Consider the following 21,392-nt stretch of genomic DNA (forward strand, 5'->3'; position numbering starts at 1 on the left):
TTACAGATGTCACAATATGGTACGCTCAAGCAAAATTACCCCCATTGTTTAATAAGAAGCGTTTTAATCCGATCTGTCGCCAAATTATTTAAAAGGTGTTTTAATGTATCAGAGACTGCAGTAGTACACCTCTCAACCGATAGGGTCACGTTGAGAAAAGTCTGAGAAAATGCCCGCCGATCGGATTAAAATGCTTTTTATTAAAACAATACGGAACATAAGGGTAATTCTGCTTAAGCGAACCACATTGTGACATCCGTGAGCCTTCAGTAAGCACTCTATTTTTGAAATTTGAACGTTTGTGTAGACATACGTGAGTAAATTGGCTAAACTGCTCAACACCCAGTTAAGGTCGAGCCAAGTTGAGGTCGATCCAGATTTCAGGGCTCCTCCTCCTAGTTGAGCCATGCTGCTGTTGCTGCTGTTGCTGCTGCTGCTCACTGAGTTGACAAACGAGTTCTTCTTGAGACACACGCACAATCAGTTTACGGACAGTGATCAGGAAGGAAATCAATTTCACTGCTCGTTGCATTTTAATAATAGTTAGAGGTTAGTCAGGTTACTTACCTGGCCTGTGCTTGCAGCTTGACAGCCGGATGCATGTCCTGCTGCCTGCCATTCATAAAAGTTCATCCTCATATTTGAATAGCACCTGTATTTTTGGCCCAAGAATTTGCGTTGCAAACTAATTATTTACAATACAAATGTGAATTGTGTGTGCCAGTTTTAGCTTTGGGATATTTCTGTAAAAAAAGAAAAAAAGAAACACACAATTAATTTGACTTGGGGTAAATATAGCCTAGGCCTATATGTTTTTCAGTATAAAGTAAAGAAGGCTAAACATAATTAGAAGATGCTTAGACATTCGACAATTAAGGTCTAATATTTATAAAATATTATACATTAATTGTTAATTAATTACAAAACCTGTAGCTTCATTTTGGCACAGGCCTGCCTAAACAAGAAGTTGGAAGATAAATTTAAATCTGATAATGATGATTGATTGATTGATTGATTGATTGATTGATTGATTGGTTGATTGATTGAAGAAGTTATTAGAAGTTTGCACTACAGTGACAGTAGGCCTACACTGCAAGGTCAACTAAAAAGGATAGATAGAACACAGTAGGCCTACTATGCAGAATATATCATCAGGAAAACAGTCATAAAATAAAACACAATGCAAGAATAAATGGTATTTACAAGATCAGAAGACAATATAGGCTCAAAATAGAGCAGTCTCAGAATAGTTTTAATAGCCTTATGTGATTGTAAACTCTGGAAACAGTGACAGAGTGAGAGGGCCGGTGGAGGGCCATATGCAGTGGTGGAAAGAAGTAACTAAGTACATTTACTTAAGTAGCCTACAGTACTTAAGTACAATTTTGAGGTACTTTTACTTTAGTGGAGTATTCCCAATTTTCAGTACTTTTAGGTAAATATTGTACGCCTACTTTCACTCCACTATAATTAGGCCTATTTGAAAACTTTAGTTACTAGTTACTTTGTAGATTTTTATTATCATTACAAAACATACATTAACCAGTGCCACTTCAACCCTAGGTTTAGGCCATTTGAAGTAGCTAAGCCTATTTTCAAAAGATTTTTTATACAATTTATGCAGTTGAAAACTTGTGAATACTTTTGTAGCCTACTTTTACTCAAGTAAACTTTGAATACAGGACTTCTACTTGTAAGTTTGTAACAGAGTATATATCTACATTGCAGTAAAACATGCGAGTCCTTCTTCCATCACAGGACAGAGTGAGAGGGTGGAGGAGGAGGGCCATATAATATGGAAAAGTCCATTTTGGACCACAGATGGACAAAAGAAAGGCCTCCCCGCCCTCTAGTGGAGGTTTTAAGCAAGGACTCTCCTAGCTCGCTCGCTCTGTGGCTCTGTGGCCTGGACGAGTTGTTGTCATGGCAACTGTTCAGCATGCGCTTACAAAAACAAGAGCTTGCTTGACCGTCCACTGACAGCGATCGACATGTGCGACGCCATTTTCTGGCATTATTTAATCGAAAGACAAGAGCGGATAGCCTACGCCACAGATAAAGAGCGACAGGTGCGTGTTAGGCTGTCCATAGAGTTAAAGGTGTTATTATCATGAGCGGAGGAGCCAAGGCCTGCAGTGACGCACCTGTTGCTGCTGACATGAACGTCCCCAGCGGTGGGCACAGCACGGCGACTCCCCCGAGGGACAGAAAGCCCAGCGGAGGAGGAGGTGTGCTGAAAAGGTCCAGAAGGAGCAAGGTGGACATCAAGCCTGTTACAGAAGAAGACCTTCGTGCACAGAGTGGACACATCATCACGCCCGAAGATGTTTTAGGATTAAGGGTAGCTACAAGAGGTAGGATGATGATACAATTAATGTTTTCACTTTAATAGGGGCTATTTTTTTCTTTTCATTCTGATTGGCCCTTAGCTAATAACAGAAGATTAAAGTTATTGAAGTGTTGTGGGTTGTGGCGCCCAATCTAGAATAGCCTATGCTATGAAGTAGCCTAATATGTTGCCTACAGGATTGGTTCTCAAACTTGAGGTCGGGACCCCAAGGGGTCCCCAAATTATTTTGTTGGGTCCCCAGATGATTAGCTAGCTTTAATATTAAAAAAAAATGTCTCACTCAACGGTAAACAAACCAACATAAGTGTATACACCAGGGTATCTGCACATTTATAAAGTGACAATTTAAGGATTTTCAAGAGCGTTTTTAATACCTTTTAATAACTGGTCAAACTGGCAAATATTAAGTAGCCTAAGCAAGAGGCGAACATTGTGAAAATAGAAGATCTATTCTTCATGCTCACAAAATCTGCTATTTCCACAATATTTATCTGTGGAACCGAGTCACATTAAATATGTAATATTCCAAGTGCTTGTCAGGGTGGGGGTCCCCAGTTAATTTATGTTTATTTTGTGGGTCACGGCCTAAAAAAGTTTGAGAACCCCTGGCCTACAGCATTTGACTTTAGAATTTACAATTTAGGCATTTAGCAACAACAAATAATAAAACAATACTGTTTGATAAACTAACTCTAGATTAAAAGGTCATAATAGAGCATCGCAGCGGAAGTGGATGCCTGGGGTCACTTTCACTTTCACCATTCATTTTCGCCATAGACTTTTACAAAAATATTTATAACAATTATGTTAAGCCTCGAACCAAGCCATCCAGGATGGAGGTGAATCATGATCATATAACCTTTTTTTCTATGAAAAGAACATTTTGAAAATCGCTAAACAAAGGGTAGTTATTAAATGTAGTATATCAAATAATGTAATATTAAAATATGTTTTCACATAGGATCAAAGGTTATATGGTCATGATTCACCTCTATCCTGGATGGCTTGGTTCGAGGCTTAACATAATTGTTATACATATTTTTGTAAAAGTCTATGGCGAAAATGAATGGTGAAAGTGAAAGTGACCCCAGGCATCGACTTCCGCTGCGATGCTCTATAGTCTACCTTGATATATGCTATGGTTTTGTCACACCTCACACTGATATTAACATTATATGGCCCATATAGACTTTCTATTAGTGCCCATATAATATGGGCACTAATAGAAAGTCTTGTGAATCACTGAAACTCTTGACTACACAGCCAACAGCAGTGGTTCTCAAACGTTTTCGTGTCAAGGACCACCAAATTAATTAGTCAATGGGCCCAGGCCAGAATTTTCGCTAAATCGGTGACACTCAAGGTGGCAATTATTCATTCTCTTTCATTCACTTATTTAACCACATGAACCGCATGCCTATTCTTGGGTAAACATTCAGCAAATTGCATAATCTACAAGCTCGCAACACCTCACGTTGTGACACGATGTGAATTTGTGGATCAGCTATTTTTAGTGAAGAGATTTGGTGTAGAGTGAAAAAGTATCTGACCACGTATAGAACGGGGACTCAACAAAGGAAGTTGTTAATTAATGAATGAACATCCAGTTTCCCTTCAACGTATACAAACTCCTCCTCCTCCCTCTGATTGCTGCAGGTTTCCCTGTACCAACTATACCTGCACTATTGTTTCCAGTGGGATTATGCATTTCTTGTTTCCCACGCCAGATTGCAGAGAACCACTTCCCACAGCATGCAGACTGTGCTGTAATATCCACGTAAATCTCTTCTTGCAAGCTGTTGAAATACAATTTGAGTGGATATCCTGCCTTTCGTTACCATGAAAACCTGGGGTTTCCCCTGAAAGTGTTGGAGGGTTTGCTGCAAATATTCTGCTCATCTTTAGTGCTGGTACTTGACAGAAACGTATTTTACTGACACTTTCCCATTGGTGTCCTGTCTTCTCCACATGATAAGTAGTTGAGGGCTTGCCACCCTGGCATCTCTTCCATGTGGCCTCCTTCATGGAAGATGGGAGATCATGGCGGTCAAAACACTACCTGGATTCTACTATCATCTTTGGTCTTTGTTGGCAGGGGGAAACATTCAGTGGTAGCATTTGATTGAGGATCAACATAAGTCATCACCTGTCCTCTTCTGGTTGGACAGCTTTTTGAGTATGGTTATGACCTTGCTCTCTTGTCTGAATAATGTATGTTTCAAGTGACCTTGTGACAGCAGTCTATGTCTGTTATATAGAAATGTCAAGGTGGACACTTCGCCATTGTCGCTCAAGTTTGATTCGATTGCAGAATCTTTCCACTGTATTTAATGTATTTCATAACATATTTTTTTATTTGTAGAGGACTAATACAAAGCAAGTCTTTTTATTTGTACACCTACGAAGGTAACAGGTGCGTAAGAGAAGAAAACTCCCGCACACTGTCTTCAAATGCAATTAAAAAAGTTTTAATGGGAATAACAACGTTTCGGTCTGTTAGAATGGAGTATCTCAGTTTGATGCTTCACAGGGACAACAGAGGAGATTGACACTGGAGCAGCTTTTGAATGACTTCAAAACATAATTGTGAGGGGGTGGACGACAGCGTTATTTCTTTTTTTTCGTTTAAATGTATTTTCTTTGGAAACTCTTGTATTTTATTATTCTTTCTTTATTCTAATGCTTGTTTTATATGTTTCCCCTAATACATTTTTATTTGTTATGTTGTAATAATGCTATTTCTCCCTGAATGAAACTCCACTTCTAGTATGTGTGTGTGCGAGCGGGGCTGATAGGCTAACTAGTGGCCCGGACTAGACCAATACGTCCTTCCTGGCCAATGAGAGACTGGCGCAGGAAAGGGGGCGGCCTTTATAAGTGGGACTCAGTCACTCTGTCGGAGAACGAGGAAGGAGACAGACGTGTGTGTGAAGGCAGAGGCAGGTGAACGGGAGGAGGAACTGGCGATATGAGAGACTGATGAGAAGCATGAGTAAACCTTAACTAAGAAACCTTGATGACGGCAATGAGTGAGCTCTACAGTGCGACGCAGTGATCCAGCAACACGGTGGCCCAGCAGAACCAGCAGTGTTCCCGCGGACCATCTACCCGGATCCAGACGAGCCGAGACGAGCCGCTCTATCTGAGCTGACGAGAGGGGTCGGAGTGGTGACAGTGGTGTCGTGCGTACTACCCGCACTGGCAGCCACTTGGCTGCCTGGTTGTGAGTATCCCATCTGAGCACCATTGTCTATTCGAGCCACTGACCTGAAGTTGTGCCAATGAATTGAAGTATACGAGGATACTGGCCTATTTTCCTTGTTCGCAGATGCGTGGGCCTATGAAGTAGACGTTACCGAAGAGTTGCTGTGTCCCTCCACACCTTGCACTCACTTTGATTTCCATTATCATTGTTATTACTATTATTATTATACCTGCCTTCACCTATTCCTGTGTATAACGTAGATATCTACCACACGTCCCTACTGAATCGCATTAAGTGCAATATTATTATTATTATATAACCAGCCCTAATTGCTAACGGCAAATATTGCACCCGCACTTTATTTGTGCGGGGGGGTTTGATAAGGGAGAAAGTTACCCGGGTTGTTGGTTTTATTGTTGGTTGTTTTGTAGTTTTTAGTTAGAGGCGCCATAGGAGTGATAGGGTTCTTTTATTTTGTTTTTGCATTGTTTTTACTGGCGTATAGAAGCCCCTGTATTTTAGATAATAAACTTTGTTATACTTTTTCCAAATACTGTGTCCGGTCTCATTCTCTCCTGGGTTTATATTGCTCTGGTTACCTGAAAAACGTACCTGTGTGTCTAAGAAGGGTTATTACTATATATCTCCTTTTCCTCTTTTATAGAGGTGGCGTTGTCGGAAGTCTTATATATATATATATGGAAATGCTAATGATAATACTTAAATAATACACTTGAATCCAAAAGGGTGTAACATAATTATTTATTTGCAAATCCAAGAAATAAGGTGTTGACAAGAGTACCAGTTTATACTGGCTGTTAATGTGAGTCGGGCCACTATTACATTTGACGTGGGTCGGCAGGATCGGGTACAGAGCAATATAAAGGAGAGACTGAACAATTGTGTGTGACTTAAACTTGTGGTTCGTAATGATGATGATGCCGGTATATCCAGGCGCCCCATGGCTGCCAACGTTTGGAGGTACGGAGGGCGAAACTAAATATAGAGAATGGAGAGTACAGATTAAGGGGCTATTGAGCACCCAAGATGTCACCGAAGTTAAAAAAGTTGCTATCTTATTACAAACCTTGACAGACGAGGCTAAGCGGCAGGTTAATGTGTTGGAGGACGGAGAGCGAGACACTGTAGAAAAACTCTTTACTTATTTAGACAGTGTGTATAAAGAAACGGTTCCTGTCTCAAAGGTACGCTCGCAGTTTTATAGTTGTACACAGCGGCCGGGGGAAAATGTTAATGCATTTATTTTAAGGCTTAGAGAACTGTTTTGTGGGTTACGACGATACGATGCCACTACAGCCCCCTCTGAAGCCGTTCTCCGAGATCAGTTTCTCCAGGGGTTGGCTGAGGGCCCACTTGGCCAAGCCCTGCGCATATATGCTCGCCGTCACCCCGATGAGGACTTCACCGCATTACGACAGGAGGCCTTGACCTTGGATATGGAACATGGAGGTACGCCATCTACTGAAATTGCTTGTCATGCTATTAACCCAGTAACTGTCCCTGTGCCACCACAGACCTCTGCTTGGAGAGAGGAACTGAAGCGAGAGATAATGGAGGATGTCAAAACACAGATGAAGGGGTTTACGAAGGAATTGATGAACGAAATCCGACCGCTCATGCAAGCCGCCGCTCCAGCTGTACGTCCCACACCGCCGCCACCGCAGCCGTCCTACGCGCCACCACAGCCAGCTTACGGGCCGCCGGCACGCCGCTATGGGCCACCGCAGAGAAACGAGTGGGATGGAGAGGGGAGGCCCATTTGCCGACAGTGTAAGCAGCCCGGCCATATAGCTAGATGGTGTGCGAATGGCCAGCCGCCGTTAAACTAAATTATCCTGTCGCAGAGGTCCAGGCGACAGGAGCCGGTTTATCTGTACCACGAACCCGGGCCAATGATGTGTTTATTGGGCAATGTCCCACGGTTCATGTGACGATGGGGAGCGTTCGATTACGAGGGTTGCTCGATACGGGGTCACAAGTCACTTTGATGCAACAAAGTTTATTTGACGAGCACTTTTCTCAAACTAATTTAGGAACGAGTCCGCTCGTTTTTAAATTAAGAGCAGCGAACGGCCTCGACATACCCTACACTAGTTACGCGGTATTTGACCTGGAATTAGAGGGGGTACAAGTCCCGGGGAGGGGGGTCGTGATTGTTAAAGATGAACACTCATTGTTGGCATGAATGTAATAAGTGCATGCTGGCGTACTCTGTTTAAATGGCCTGGGAGGGCTGCTTTTCCCCCAAGCCAAGCAAATTCCGTGTGGAGAGATGCATTCGCTGCCTGTCAACGAATCGAAACGGTGACGAATGCTGATGGGTCCCTGGGTTATGTGTGGCCTGTTCGCCGTCAGAAGATACGAGTCCCTGCCAGAAGTGAAGTGGTCGTATGGGGGCGCACGCGCCAGGGCCCAAGAGGAACTGACTATGAGGCCCTAGTTGAGGCCTTGCCGGATACGAACCAGCTGGGGGTGGCGCGCGCTTTAGTCACTGTAAGGGGTGGGCGGGTTCCTATTCGCCTCTGTAATCCCTTCCCTTATAGTGTCACCGTGGGCCGATATCAGAAATTGGGAAAATTGTATCCGGTCCAAGATGCTGATGTCAGGGGGGACCGAGACCTGAGTCTGTCCATGTCCGCTGATGGCCTGGTGGAGGTCGCCTTGGTGAGTGCCGCAGAGGACGGGCCCGTGCGCACTCTGTCCCAGGAACTCCAAGGGCTAGCTGATCGAGCCGATTTGCCCGAGGGGTACCAAGAGGAACTGCAGTCCATGCTGACGAAGTGGGAGAAGGTGTTTGCTGTACACGATGAAGATTTCGGACAGACGGAGGCGGTCCAACACCAGATCCATACCGGTGACGCTGCGCCCATTCGTGAGCGACACCGCCCGCTGCCGCCCGCCATGTATAAAGAAATGAAGATCTTGTTAAGTGACATGATGGACAAGGGAGTGATCACTGAGAGCTGTAGCCCGTGGGCCGCGCCGATCGTCCTGGTGAAGAAGAAGGATGGCAGCTGGAGGTTCTGTGTCGACTACCGTAAGCTGAATGCAGTGACGCATAAAGATGCGTTTCCCCTGCCGCGCATTGAAGAGACGTTGACGAGCCTGACTAAGGCCCAGTGGTTCTCGACTCTTGATTTAGCCAGCGGATATTGGCAGGTGAGCATGGATCCAAAGGATCAAGAAAAGACTGCCTTTACTACCCCTTTGGGGTTGTTTGAGTTTAAACGAATGCCCTTTGGGCTGTGTAATGCACCAGCCACATTCCAGAGACTTATGCAGCACTGTTTAAGTGGCCAAGTGGCCGAGTCATTATTAGTCTATTTAGATGATATTATTATATACTCCCCTGATTTCTGCTCTCATCTACAGCATCTGGATCGAGTGTTCCAGCGGTTATGGAAACACGGGCTAAAACTACGCCTGGACAAGTGCAAGCTGCTGCAACGTGAGGTGAAGTTTCTGGGCCACGTTGTGGACCGAGCAGGAGTGCGGCCGGACCCAGACAAGTTAGTGGCGGTCCGGGGCTGGCCCATTCCGACGACTGTACGGGAGGTTCGTGCGTTCCTGGGCCTCGCGGGTTATTACCGCCGCTTCGTGGAGGGCTTCGCTGCCCTTGCACGGCCATTAAATAATTTATTAATTGGAATCCCAGTTGAAAATAAGTCCTCACAGCAGCCGATTATATGGACCACCGAATGTCAGGCTTCATTCGATGCGTTAAAAGGTGCCCTCACTCAGGCTCCTGTGCTGGCATATGCGGACTATGACAAGCCTTTCGTGGTGTATACCGATGCAAGTAACCAAGGGTTAGGCGCCGTGCTAGCTCAAGTACAAGATGGAAAAGAGCGAGTTATCGCCTATGCAAGCCGCAGTCTGCACCCGACTGAACAAAATGATGCTAATTATAGTTCCTTTAACTCTCTCCCAGCCATTTACAATAGGCTTGTGCGCCTATACTGCCAGGAATTTTATTAATTTCCAAGTTAGCTTTAATCTAACCCAACAGGGATCATATTGTTGTAGAATGTAGTACTAGTACTATCCACTAGAGTGTGCCCAACGATAATCTCCTAGAGTCTGGACTAGCGAGTGGACAGCAGTAGACCCATAATGGCGGCGCCCATTGGCGGCCATTATGTCTCCCGGTCCGCCGAACGGGAGCTATAAAACACGATCCGAACGTCGTGCGCATGCCATTTACACTCGTTTTTGCTCTTGAGTGACCAATCTGTCAGTCCAGCCATTTTTTTCCGAATGAAAATCGGTCTAAAAATGGTAAAGTTTGATAAGAAAAACGTCAACATTCAATGCTGTAAAAAGGCCCATTCTATGTTATGGCCGAACGACTTCCGGGTTACGTCATCGATGATGTCACTTCCTTCGAATATGTAACTTTAGACTAAAATTAAGCTAGAAAGGTCATTTATAGCTCAAAAAATGTCAAAAAAATACCAAAATGATCAGAAAATGATCCCCAAGGCGACGTTTGGCGATCTGGCTGCCTCACCCTCCTCAAAATGGCGATGGAAGGCGATTTGGCTGTGAACTAGTTAAATTGGAATTGTTGGCTCTTAAATGGGCTGTAACTGAAAAGTTTAAAGATTACTTGGCTGGAGCTCATTTCACTATCTTCACAGACAATAACCCGGTGGCGCATCTCCAGACAGCTCGGTTGGGAGCCATAGAACAGCGGTGGGCGGCGCAACTGGCGTCGTTCACGTTTGATATCAAGTACCGCCCAGGCAAGAATAATGCTAACGCTGACGCTTTGTCCAGGTTTCCCGTCCACACTGGGACAGTTGCGACGGTGGAGCTAACGCCTGCAGCGACAAATAGCGCCTGGGGTGGTGAGTGGCAGAGAGCACAGGAGCAGGATGAGGATATCCAAACGGTGATGCGGTGTGTACAGAGGGGCGTGCACCCCACCCTATCTGAGAAGAGGAGTTGGACGAGAGGGGCGGCCCAGTTATTACGGCAGTGGACGAAGCTGCGAGCGGAAGGGGGGGTATTGTATCGTCAGGTGACTGACCCTTATACACAAGAAGAATACTTACAGATTGTCTGTCCCAATTCCAGGAAAGAGGAGGCATGGAGAGAGATGCATGTGGCCGCTGCGCACGCTGGGGTGGATAGGACTCTAGTGCAGCTCCGACGACGGCTCTACTGGCACGGCATGGAGGGGGAGGTACGCCGCTTCCATCAGGGGTGCGTTAATTGTGGCTTGCAGAAAACTAGGATTGAGCCCAGGGCCCCTTTACAGCCGTTTGAAGTCTCCTATCCTCTAGAGGTGGTGGCTATCGATTTCCTTACGTTAGGGCGGCCGGCCGACCCTTGTCAGAATATCCTGGTAGCCACTGACTTATTCACTAAATATAGTTGGGCTATTCCGACACGTGACCAAACTGCTCAGACCACTGTTCGTGCGTTATGGACCCATGTAATACAGCCGTTCGGATGTCCGGCTCGTTTTCACTCGGACAGGGGGGCCAATTTCGAGTCTGCTCTTATGCAGCAATTATGTAATAATTATGGTATTACTAAGAGCCGTACGACGCCTTATTGGCCGGCCGGAAATGGTGGCGCGGAACGATTTAATCAAACCCTACTCAATCTGTTGCGTTCTCTGGATGCTGACAAACACGGGCGATGGCCTGAGCATCTCCCCGAACTAGTGCACGCTTATAACAACACTCCTCACAGTGCCACTGGCTATGCCCCAACGTTTTTGATGTTTGGTCGTCACCTGCGCCGCCCCGTAGATGTCGAACTAGGAGTACAAGCTCAACAAAATAGGCTTACCGTGGGAGACTGGGTCCATGATCATCGACGTAAACTAACTGATGCTTATCGTACTACAGGGCAGAGGATGAAAGGCATGGCTGAGCAGAGGAAACGTATGTATGACAAACGGGCGGGTATCCCACCGTTGGTGCCGGGTGAGCGAGTGTGGGTGAGGAACCGCAACAGACAAGGCCAAGGGAAACTGGCTTCTTGGTGGGACCCGGAGCCGTTTGTGGTGTTAGAAACAGTAGGAGATGCTGGGGTGGTGTATAGGATTCGTCCAGAGAAAGGCGGGCGGGATCGAACAGTACACCGGAACGCTCTAAAAGTATGTGTAGCGCCTCGTGAGGTGGTTGTGGGCGCCGAGCCGGCGTCTCCGGCCCCAGTGCCTGGACCGATGTGGAGGCAGTGTTATGGGTTCTTTCCCACGGCTCCGCGCCGTTCGGGGCGGGTTAATTTGGGGCAGCCACCACAGCGGTATAGCCCTGGTTGAACTAGTTGCAGGGACTGCTAACGATCAAGTAGGGGGGAGTGTGAGGGGGTGGACGACAGCGTTATTTCTTTTTTTTCGTTAAAATGTATTTTCTTTGGAAACTCTTGTATTTTATTATTCTTTCTTTATTCTAATGCTTGTTTTATATGTTTCCCCTAATACATTTTTATTTGTTATGTTGTAATAATGCTATTTCTCCCTGAATGAAACTCCACTTCTAGTATGTGTGTGTGCGAGCGGGGCTGATAGGCTAACTAGTGGCCCGGACTAGACCAATGTGAAGGGACTGACGTCCGTCCTGGCCAATGAGAGACTGGCGCAGGAAAGGGGGCGGCCTTTATAAGTGGGACTCAGTCACTCTGTCGGAGAACGAGGAAGGAGACGGACGTGTGTGTGAAGGCAGAGGCAGGTGAACGGGAGGAGGAACTGGCGATATGAGAGACTGATGAGAAGCATGAGTAAACCTTAACTAAGAAACCTTGATGACGGCAATGAGTGAGCTCTACAGTGCGACGCAGTGATCCAGCAACACGGTGGCCCAGCAGAACCAGCAGTGTTCCCGCGGACCATCTACCCGGATCCAGACGAGCCGAGACGAGCCGCTCTATCTGAGCTGACGAGAGGGGTCGGAGTGGTGACAGTGGTGTCGTGCGTACTACCCGCACTGGCAGCCACTTGGCTGCCTGGTTGTGAGTATCCCATCTGAGCACCATTGTCTATTCGAGCCACTGACCTGAAGTTGTGCCAATGAATTGAAGTATACGAGGATACTGGCCTATTTTCCTTGTTCGCAGATGCGTGGGCCTATGAAGTAGACGTTACCGAAGAGTTGCTGTGTCCCTCCACACCTTGCACTCACTTTGATTTCCATTATCATTGTTATTACTATTATTATTATACCTGCCTTCACCTATTCCTGTGTATAACGTAGATATCTACCACACGTCCCTACTGAATCGCATTAAGTGCAATATTATTATTATTATATAACCAGCCCTAATTGCTAACGGCAAATATTGCACCCGCACTTTATTTGTGCGGGGGGGTTTGATAAGGGAGAAAGTTACCCGGGTTGTTGGTTTTATTGTTGGTTGTTTTGTAGTTTTTAGTTAGAGGCGCCATAGGAGTGATAGGGTTCTTTTATTTTGTTTTTGCATTGTTTTTACTGGCGTATAGAAGCCCCTGTATTTTAGATAATAAACTTTGTTATACTTTTTCCAAATACTGTGTCCGGTCTCATTCTCTCCTGGGTTTATATTGCTCTGGTTACCTGAAAAACGTACCTGTGTGTCTAAGAAGGGTTATTACTATATATCTCCTTTTCCTCTTTTATAGAGGTGGCGTTGTCGGAAGTCTTATATATATATATATGGAAATGCTAATGATAATACTTAAATAATACACTTGAATCCAAAAGGGTGTAACATAATTATTTATTTGCAAATCCAAGAAATAAGGTGTTGACAAGAGTACCAGTAGTTTATACTGGCTGTTAATGTGAGTCGGGCCACTATTACATAATGAAGTCATAATATTTTGTACTAGCACCCTGCTCCAGTGTCAATCTCCTCTGCATCAACTGAGGATATTAGATAAGAGGAAACGTGCTCATTACACTAATGAAAAACTGTTTGAATAAAAGTTTCACTGACTTATTTTCTGAGATCAGCTAGGTGTCATTGGTCAAATGGTGAATAGTAACTTAACTCGAAGACGGAGAGTGTACAATACACAGGTGGGTCCATTTGATTACCATTTGATTATTTCTACACTCTCTGAATTAAAACCATTTAAACCCTACTATATACTCAGTTAGCCGGAGTCCCGGGCTCTATAATAGCGGTACTAGTATTTCCCTTTGCATCAAATGTCATTGTCGATTACAGCTGATCTACAAGATCACAACACGCCACAAAAAAGCTGATCTATAAGCTCACAAAGCGTTGCTCACAATCGCAAGGTGCCGTGTTGAGGGCTTAATTATAGATCAGTTGTTTTCGTTGTATGTTCAGCCCAGAACAGGTGGGACGCTATAGGGTTCATGCATTAACATGGAGAATGTTACCGTTTGGCCATCTTTGAAGACTCATCGCTTCAGACTCAACCTTACCCCGTAGTACTTAGTTTTGACCACCATGCAGACTTACCCTGACCATTTGTTCTCATGTTTTTGAGCGGTGGTCAATCGCTCCTCAGAGTGACTCTAATAAAATACTCAATTAATCAAAAAACCACAGTGGCACTGTTGAGTCACACACACACGCACACACGCACGCACGCACGCACGCACGCACGCACGCACGCACACACACACACACACACACACACACACACATAGACACAAACACACGCACGCACGCACGCACGCACACACACGCACGCACACACACCACACACACACACTCACCCGCACGCACGCACGCAGGCGTTGTTGCGCAGCATCCACCGCTCAGTTCACACAAGTGGTAAACAAGTTTACCAGGTTTACCAGTGAGTGGTGTGCAGCGCATCATCTCCCCACAAGCCCAAGTAGCCTACCCTAACCCTAACTCTATTCATATGCATACTTTAACACCTACTGTAGGTTTCCAGCGGTAACTGCATGTGCATGTGTGTGTGTCCTCATACATGGCTCCATTAGTGGTATTTAGGCTATTGTTTGAGATGTGTGAATCAAAATGTTTGTTCAAAGCAAAATTTGTTTCTCTACTGCAGCGCTGTATTTTCTAATTGAATTAAATTCAACTAGAAAATAAAATCTTAAGTAACTATGCAAAGGTAATTAAGAAAATGCTTCTTTTTTTTGTTTTTTTTTTGTTTTCCCACCATTAGATCTGCTGACATCCGTTCTTTCTAAATAGCCTCTAGAGGCGTGTGCACGTGACGTCAATAAATAACCCTCCGCCCTGAAAAGAAAACACCAAAGCACCATGTTATTTGACAATTATCTTTAGTGCTTTGAAGTTCAAAGCCATCACCTAGGAAAAAGTAGAAAGTGAAGAAGGTAAGAAAGTAAACAAAAGTTCAGAGATTGCCATGGAAATAATAACAATAATACACTTGACTTTTAAAGCAATTTTTGAAAATGGGTTATAAATTGCTCCATCTAGGCCAGGGAAGACAAACTCAAATAGACAGGTGGCCAAAATTTAAAAAAAGTCAAGGGCCGAACTGGTTCAATGTTTATTTAAACGCGGGCTTGTTCACCTCACGGGCACTCGATACGTGCCAAAGCACTAGCAGTGCATTGTAGTATTATGGTGGTGCATGTGTAACAGAGTGACTCACTGCCTCAGCCTGATGGCATCAAAAGTCTAATATGTCCCCCAGTCCATAGGAATAGCCCTTTGGTCTGATGGGTAAGATGTTGGACTTTCATGCGGGAGACCTTGGTTTGAATCCCAGGCATTGCACGCGTGCACTATAACAGTGGGCCAGTTCTAATAGTAATTAAATATCATCCCGCGGGCCGAAGACAATTCATTCACAGGCCTGATTTGGCCCCCGGGCCTTGAGTTTGACATCTGTGATCTAGGCCTATGCCTTCCCTCTCAGCTTTCCTACTTACTATCTTAAAAAACAAAATCTAAGGGATGAGGACTAACCACTCTCCCTCTTTAAAAACACAGCATGTGTTCTCCATTATGTCTACTGGACTAGTACAGTATACATTTAGTATTTTATTCATGGTAATATTATTGACCACTCCTTTTGTATGTCCGGAAAAAATATATTTTGAGGAAAATGTCCATCACAAGCCCAAGGGTTGATGACCCCTGACCAATGCAGTAAGTTTGATTTGTGCAGGGCTGAGATTCTTTTCACCGCAGATGGTCTACATTTCAAAATCATCCTTCACCATTAAATGCAATTCATTCTTTCAATGGACTAAACCTTGTTCTATTTGATGGCCTTCCTGCCCTAGCATTTGGCCTTTGTGCCCTCAAAAGAAAAAACACCAAAGGCCAATTGGCTGTGCCCCTAAAACGATGAAATTTTAGTCCTGGTCAGAACATTGTTATAACGATCATTCGTTTCAGAGCAATAACATACATCTCCTCGACTCCCTCCCCAGTCAAAGTTCAGAATTGTAATGAATTACGTGCAGGATGTGATTTGCTGCAAATTAGGTGACTTAATTTAATTGACCATGTTTAAAAATTAGTTATTGTTATAATTTTTTTATGTGTTGCAATGTGATGCGTTGTGAGCTTGTAGATTGGCTATTTTCAAATAGCCAATGTATGTTTTCAAGTTGTTGAAAATTATTTTAATGCTATATTAACACATTTTGCTGGGGACACCCTGGAGCCCCCTCAAGGACCCCTGGGGGCCCCACTTTGAGAACCACTGACAGTAATATGTGCCATTCTTGCAGGGTACCTCTGTAAACCTGAGGACAACGTCTTTAACATCGACTTCATCCGCTTTAAGATCAGAGACCTGGAGTCAAACACTGTTCTTTTTGAGGTTGCAAAACCTCCGCACACTGGTACGCTGCCTTATGCTGTCTCTCTTATGCAGTGTTGTTGTACTGTGTCTCACTGTTATACCAGGCAGTATTTGACAGAAGGGGAGAGAGAGAGAGAGAGAGAGAGAGAGAGAGTGCGTGTGCGTGTGTGTGCGTGCGTGTGCTGTGTGTGGTTGATATGTGTAATGTACTACACATGTAAATTATGTAAATTCTTAGTCAACCACATAGATGCACGTCAATGACTTTGGAGTTTGGATACATTACGTTAATTTTTCAACACACCAATGCATATTAGCTACTTCATAGTATATTGTACTCTACAGTTAACAGACTGTTCAGGCAGTAAGCAAGAGTTGCATTAAGCTCGTGACGTGGTGCCCCGCTGGCCCACCGGTCCAGGCCCATACCACATAGGCTCTGATGCCGACAACCATTGCTGCGTGTCACTCCCCATCTCTCTCCCCATTTCCTGTCAGTCTACTGTCCTATAAATAAAGGCATAAAAGCCCCAAAACAAATCTTACTCCCCAAAAAAGAAAAATAGTTGCATTAAGCTCTACTCTGTGGCCTTGTAGTTAGAGTGTCCGTCCTGAGATTGAGAGGTCGGAGATCAATCCCAGGCCGAGTCATACCAAAGAGAAGGCTATAATGGTACCCAATGCCTCTCTGCTTGGCACTCAGCATCAAGAGTTGGATTGGGGGGGCCCTTTGACATACTAGGTGACAACAGTTTGCTCAAGTTGTAAGCTAGAGGCTTCTTTTGGTGCATGCTTGGCTAATAATAATAATCATAAGTTCTGGAAGTGCTAAGTGATCTCTGTGCTGTGTGTCTCAGAGGAGGATGATGAGAATGGAGAGGGTGACACCAGTGCTGGGCGATTCGTACGTTACCAGTTCACTCCAGCCTTCCTAAGGCTAAGCACTGTGGGAGCCACGTGAGTACCTCACACATCACCAACTCAATTCACATATCTTGACAAAATAAAAGATACACTCACCTCTGAAGGTGATAGTTCCAGGCATAATACGAATAAATAAATAAATAAATAGGACCAGCATTATGTGTGCTGATTTGAACACATTCACCAACACCTTAGTCTGAACTCAACCTGTAATAGATAATGGCTGGTTGGTCATGGAAATCAGCAATTCTAAATGTAAATTGCCTTTCTTGATAATGTCTACCATGGACATAATCAGTCCTAATCCAACAGATACTAATGATTATTTATACGTTATGTCACAAACTGTACTGCTTTTGACTACTTCTTTTTTCCTATCCTTCGGTCCATGGCTGTCTCTTGGAGCAGGGTGGAATTTACGGTCGGAAGCCGACCTCTAAGCAACTTCCGCATGATTGAGAGGCACTATTTCCGAGATCACCTTTTGAAGAGCTTTGACTTCGACTTCGGCTTCTGTATTCCAAACAGCCGGAATACGTGCGAGCATATCTATGAGTTCCCTCAGTTGTCTGAGAATCTCGGTGAGTTCTCCGTTTCTTTCTGGATCCATGAAATTCAGAAATCATTTTGGAAATGATAAAATACATCATTAACCGCATGAACCCATGTCGTCTTTATTTCACTAGTACCGGTATATAGGGCAGGGGTCGGCAATAGGCGGCCCGCAGGCCAAAACTGGCCCCCCCCCGAAATAATTTCTGGCCCCCCTGATTTCGTTCGAAACACTTGTGTTCAAGGGGACTCGGGAGCGGGAGTCAGGCAGTGCAGAGATGGGACGTTCGCGAACGAATCGGCTCTTTTGAACGGCTCTTTTAAATGAACGATGGGATCCGATTCTTAGTCGCGGGACACAGAGCACTAACTGAATAGTGAGTGAACAGATTCAGAATCAACGGATCATCCACAGGGGTAGGCACAGCCCATCATATAGCAGCACACGGAACGTACCAGCTACAGTAGTGTGGCTTGATGGCTCAGCCGGGCAGCCCGCAGCAGTAGGCGAACAGCGATGAGCCAAACAAGAAAACGCAGCACAGTGCTGTTGTCACAGACTGTTGTTGCTTTTTTACAAAGTTGAATTTTCAATATGGTAGGATGGTTGTTCTTGTAGCATTGGGTGCTACCTCAAGCTACTGAGTGCTCACAAGACAAGATGACAACGCACAATCAATGGAGGAAAAAAAGCCTGTTAATATTACATACAGTATGTGATGCGCTTGTATTCTTTTTATCTTTCTTTTTTTAAATCACAGATGCCTATGTCTTGTAAGGCAGTCTGTCTTGGAGTTCCAGTAACATTAATGTTTAACTATCAATTTCCTAAATTAGCCTTTCATTATATGTTCTGGCCCGCCAGCTCATGACTTTTTATTTATGTGATCCGAAATTCAACCCGATATTCGGCCGAAAAAGCCCCGCAGTGTGCAAAGACCTTAACACTGCAGATATTACTCTGTAGGTGAATCCAGTGGGAATCAGTCCTCAAACCCAGGCAGTGTTATTGTCAAGCTTTACCCATTGAGCTAAGCAGAGGCACACGATGGTCAGTAAATGTAATACTGTCACATTTCTTCCCAGAGTGCACAGATAATCATTAATGTACAGTATCTCTGTTTTTGTGTTTTACAGTTCGTCAGATGGTGGAGTGTCCTTACGAGACCCGATCAGACAGCTTTTATTTTGTTGAGAACAGACTGGTCATGCACAACAAAGCAGAATATGCTTATAATGGAGGACAGTGATGCCTGTTGGTTTGCTTGATAGTGTGTAAGAAGTGGCTCACCCGCGCGCGGGTGTGCACATGCACACACACACACACACACACACACACACACACACACACACACACACACACACACACACGCACACGCACACATGCACATACTGTATAATATACACATAATACATGCACAGGGCTCGGACACATTCACAGGAGTTACATCTGATATTTATAAACATGCGTTCATTTCCATTTCCGATACTGCAGGAGACAATAAGACTGCAATATCAGCCTCTGGTCTCACAAACAGGTAGAAGCACAGCTTGTTTAGCCGAATTAAACTCTTTGTTTGTTTTAATAAGAACATTTTTTTTAAAGTCATAAGACAATTCATCCATTCCACTTCCAACAGGACATGTTTCAAACAAACCAAAGTAGTCTGTCCTCAGTATGCACTTTAAACACACACACACACACACACACACACACACACACACACACACACACACACACACACACACACACACACACAAACAGAGAGAGTGGTTTTCTCAGTGTGTCATCAGCAGCTGTTTCCTAGAGCTACCGTCTCTACACAACCCACTCTGACGCTGAAATGAAGGGAGGAGAAAACATGCTGCCAAACACACATGTTCTCTCCCATCCATCTTTCTGTCTGTCATTGTTATAGCTTGACCCCTGCAGCTTGACCCCTATAATGTACTTGGTAAAATATGCTGTTTGAGGTTGAGGTAAAACAAAACAAAAATAATAATAAAACATCTTTGTAAAAAGAAACGTGAAAGAACAAATAAATGTACCACATTTACTGTATCAAATCATTCCAAGGTGTGAGAATGTCAAGAGGTTGCATGGGTGTGATTGGTCGTATGTGGCCAGTAGGGGGAGCTATATCATAACTTGGTCATGAAGAAATACCGGTAGTTCCATTTCTTGTTTTTAATGGCTTTGTGCTTGTTTATTGTTTACAGTATTACAAAAGAAATGTGGCTAGTGCATATTCCTATTGTCCATCTGAAGTCCTATATTCAATTTGAGATTTTAATTATTTCCTTTTATTTGTAATGGATGGCCTATTGCTGCATACAGGATAGCCACCATGTAATGTGTTTTGGATCTGATGTGTACCAACTTGAACCCCAGCATCCATATTCTTGGGGGGGGTGGGGGGCATTAGTCAAAAATAGATCTACAAGCAAATAGATTAATTAAGTTTCTATGCTTGGTACTACTACGTTTACTAATGGCCTTGAGGGTTTAAGTGGTTAAACCCTGATACACTTCTGTGACTGGAGCCGTCCAGGGGTCCTACACCAGCCCCTCCCTCATTCCCCCTCTATAGAGGGTATGCGCGTGACATCATCATCATCCCCGGAAGTTATGCGGGACCGCCTACTGAGTGGCAAAAAAAAACTGACTTTCTGGCCTTGTCAGCCCATACATCCAAACAGAAAAGTCCTATCTGATTGCATTAAATGACGTTAAACAATGTTAAACTCACTTTGCAACTCACTTTGCCACTTATTTGCCATTTTATGCATGCGCATACCCTCTATAACAAATCTCTTTGCCGAAAATAGCCAGTCAGTCTACAAGCTCAAAAAACATAAACACATCAAAGAAAATCCTTCACATTGACTGCATAAAACATATAACATAATCGTCATTGTCGGGTGGAAACCCTGTATGTCCAAAACCGTTCGTTTTGTATTTATCGAAATTGTGGGGGGAAAAAGGCTTTGCGGTGCGAGGCGTTGTGTGCTTGTAGATCTGCTATTTTCACTAGTCTTGTGCGACAGTCTTGTATGACTGTTATGGTGCTTTGTGAGCATGTAGATCTGCAGTTTTTCTTTTTTTTGTCGACAATTCACCCCAGAATAGGGACACTGGGTTTCAGTGGCTTAAAAAAACCCTGTGACGGACTGTGTTCAGACTCATCCATTTCCTCTGTCACTATAGCAGCCAAATAGAGTCCTGTGGGCTTTTAAACCAATTCCCTCCCCTCTCTCTCTCTCTCTGTCCTAGCAGCTCTCTTATCTCCATGTTCAACTCTCTCCATCTCCACCAGCCACTCTCCATTTCCATCTCCGTTTCCAACTCTTGTTCCCAAAATCTCATGCTCTCTCCATGGACTCCCCTTCTGTTCCGCTCTGTCCACACACACAGTAAAATCCTCAGTGTTCATTTAAATAAATAAAAAACTGTGGACCCAGATGGACCCGCAGTGTCCGTTTTTTAAGCCCTCTGGGTTAAATTAACACTGAGTGTTTTCCCGGTGCACCTATGCATCCCTCCCTCCCTTGCTTCTCTCACTCTGTTTTCTCTTCCTTTCTTTTCCTCCTCTCTCACCTGGTAACCAGAT

At 44.4% G+C, this 21,392-nt stretch overlaps 1 protein-coding gene across 1 annotated transcript; it reads left to right on the forward strand.

The window, feature by feature from the left end:
* Positions 1–2,110: 2,110 nt before the first annotated feature.
* Positions 2,111–19,031, forward strand: LOC308287147 (protein unc-119 homolog B-like; the record flags this gene model as incomplete). Its single annotated transcript, XM_080728267.1, has 5 exons — positions 2,111–2,354; positions 16,232–16,345; positions 17,163–17,262; positions 17,638–17,810; positions 18,919–19,031. 5 exons carry the CDS (start codon positions 2,111–2,113, stop codon positions 19,029–19,031), a joined length of 744 nt encoding a protein of 247 aa, XP_080584393.1.
* Positions 19,032–21,392: the final 2,361 nt, after the last annotated feature.

This window comes from Nannobrachium achirus (assembly GCF_963921795.1).
Source record: "Nannobrachium achirus genome assembly, chromosome: 6".
Lineage (NCBI taxonomy): Eukaryota > Metazoa > Chordata > Actinopteri > Myctophiformes > Myctophidae > Nannobrachium > Nannobrachium achirus.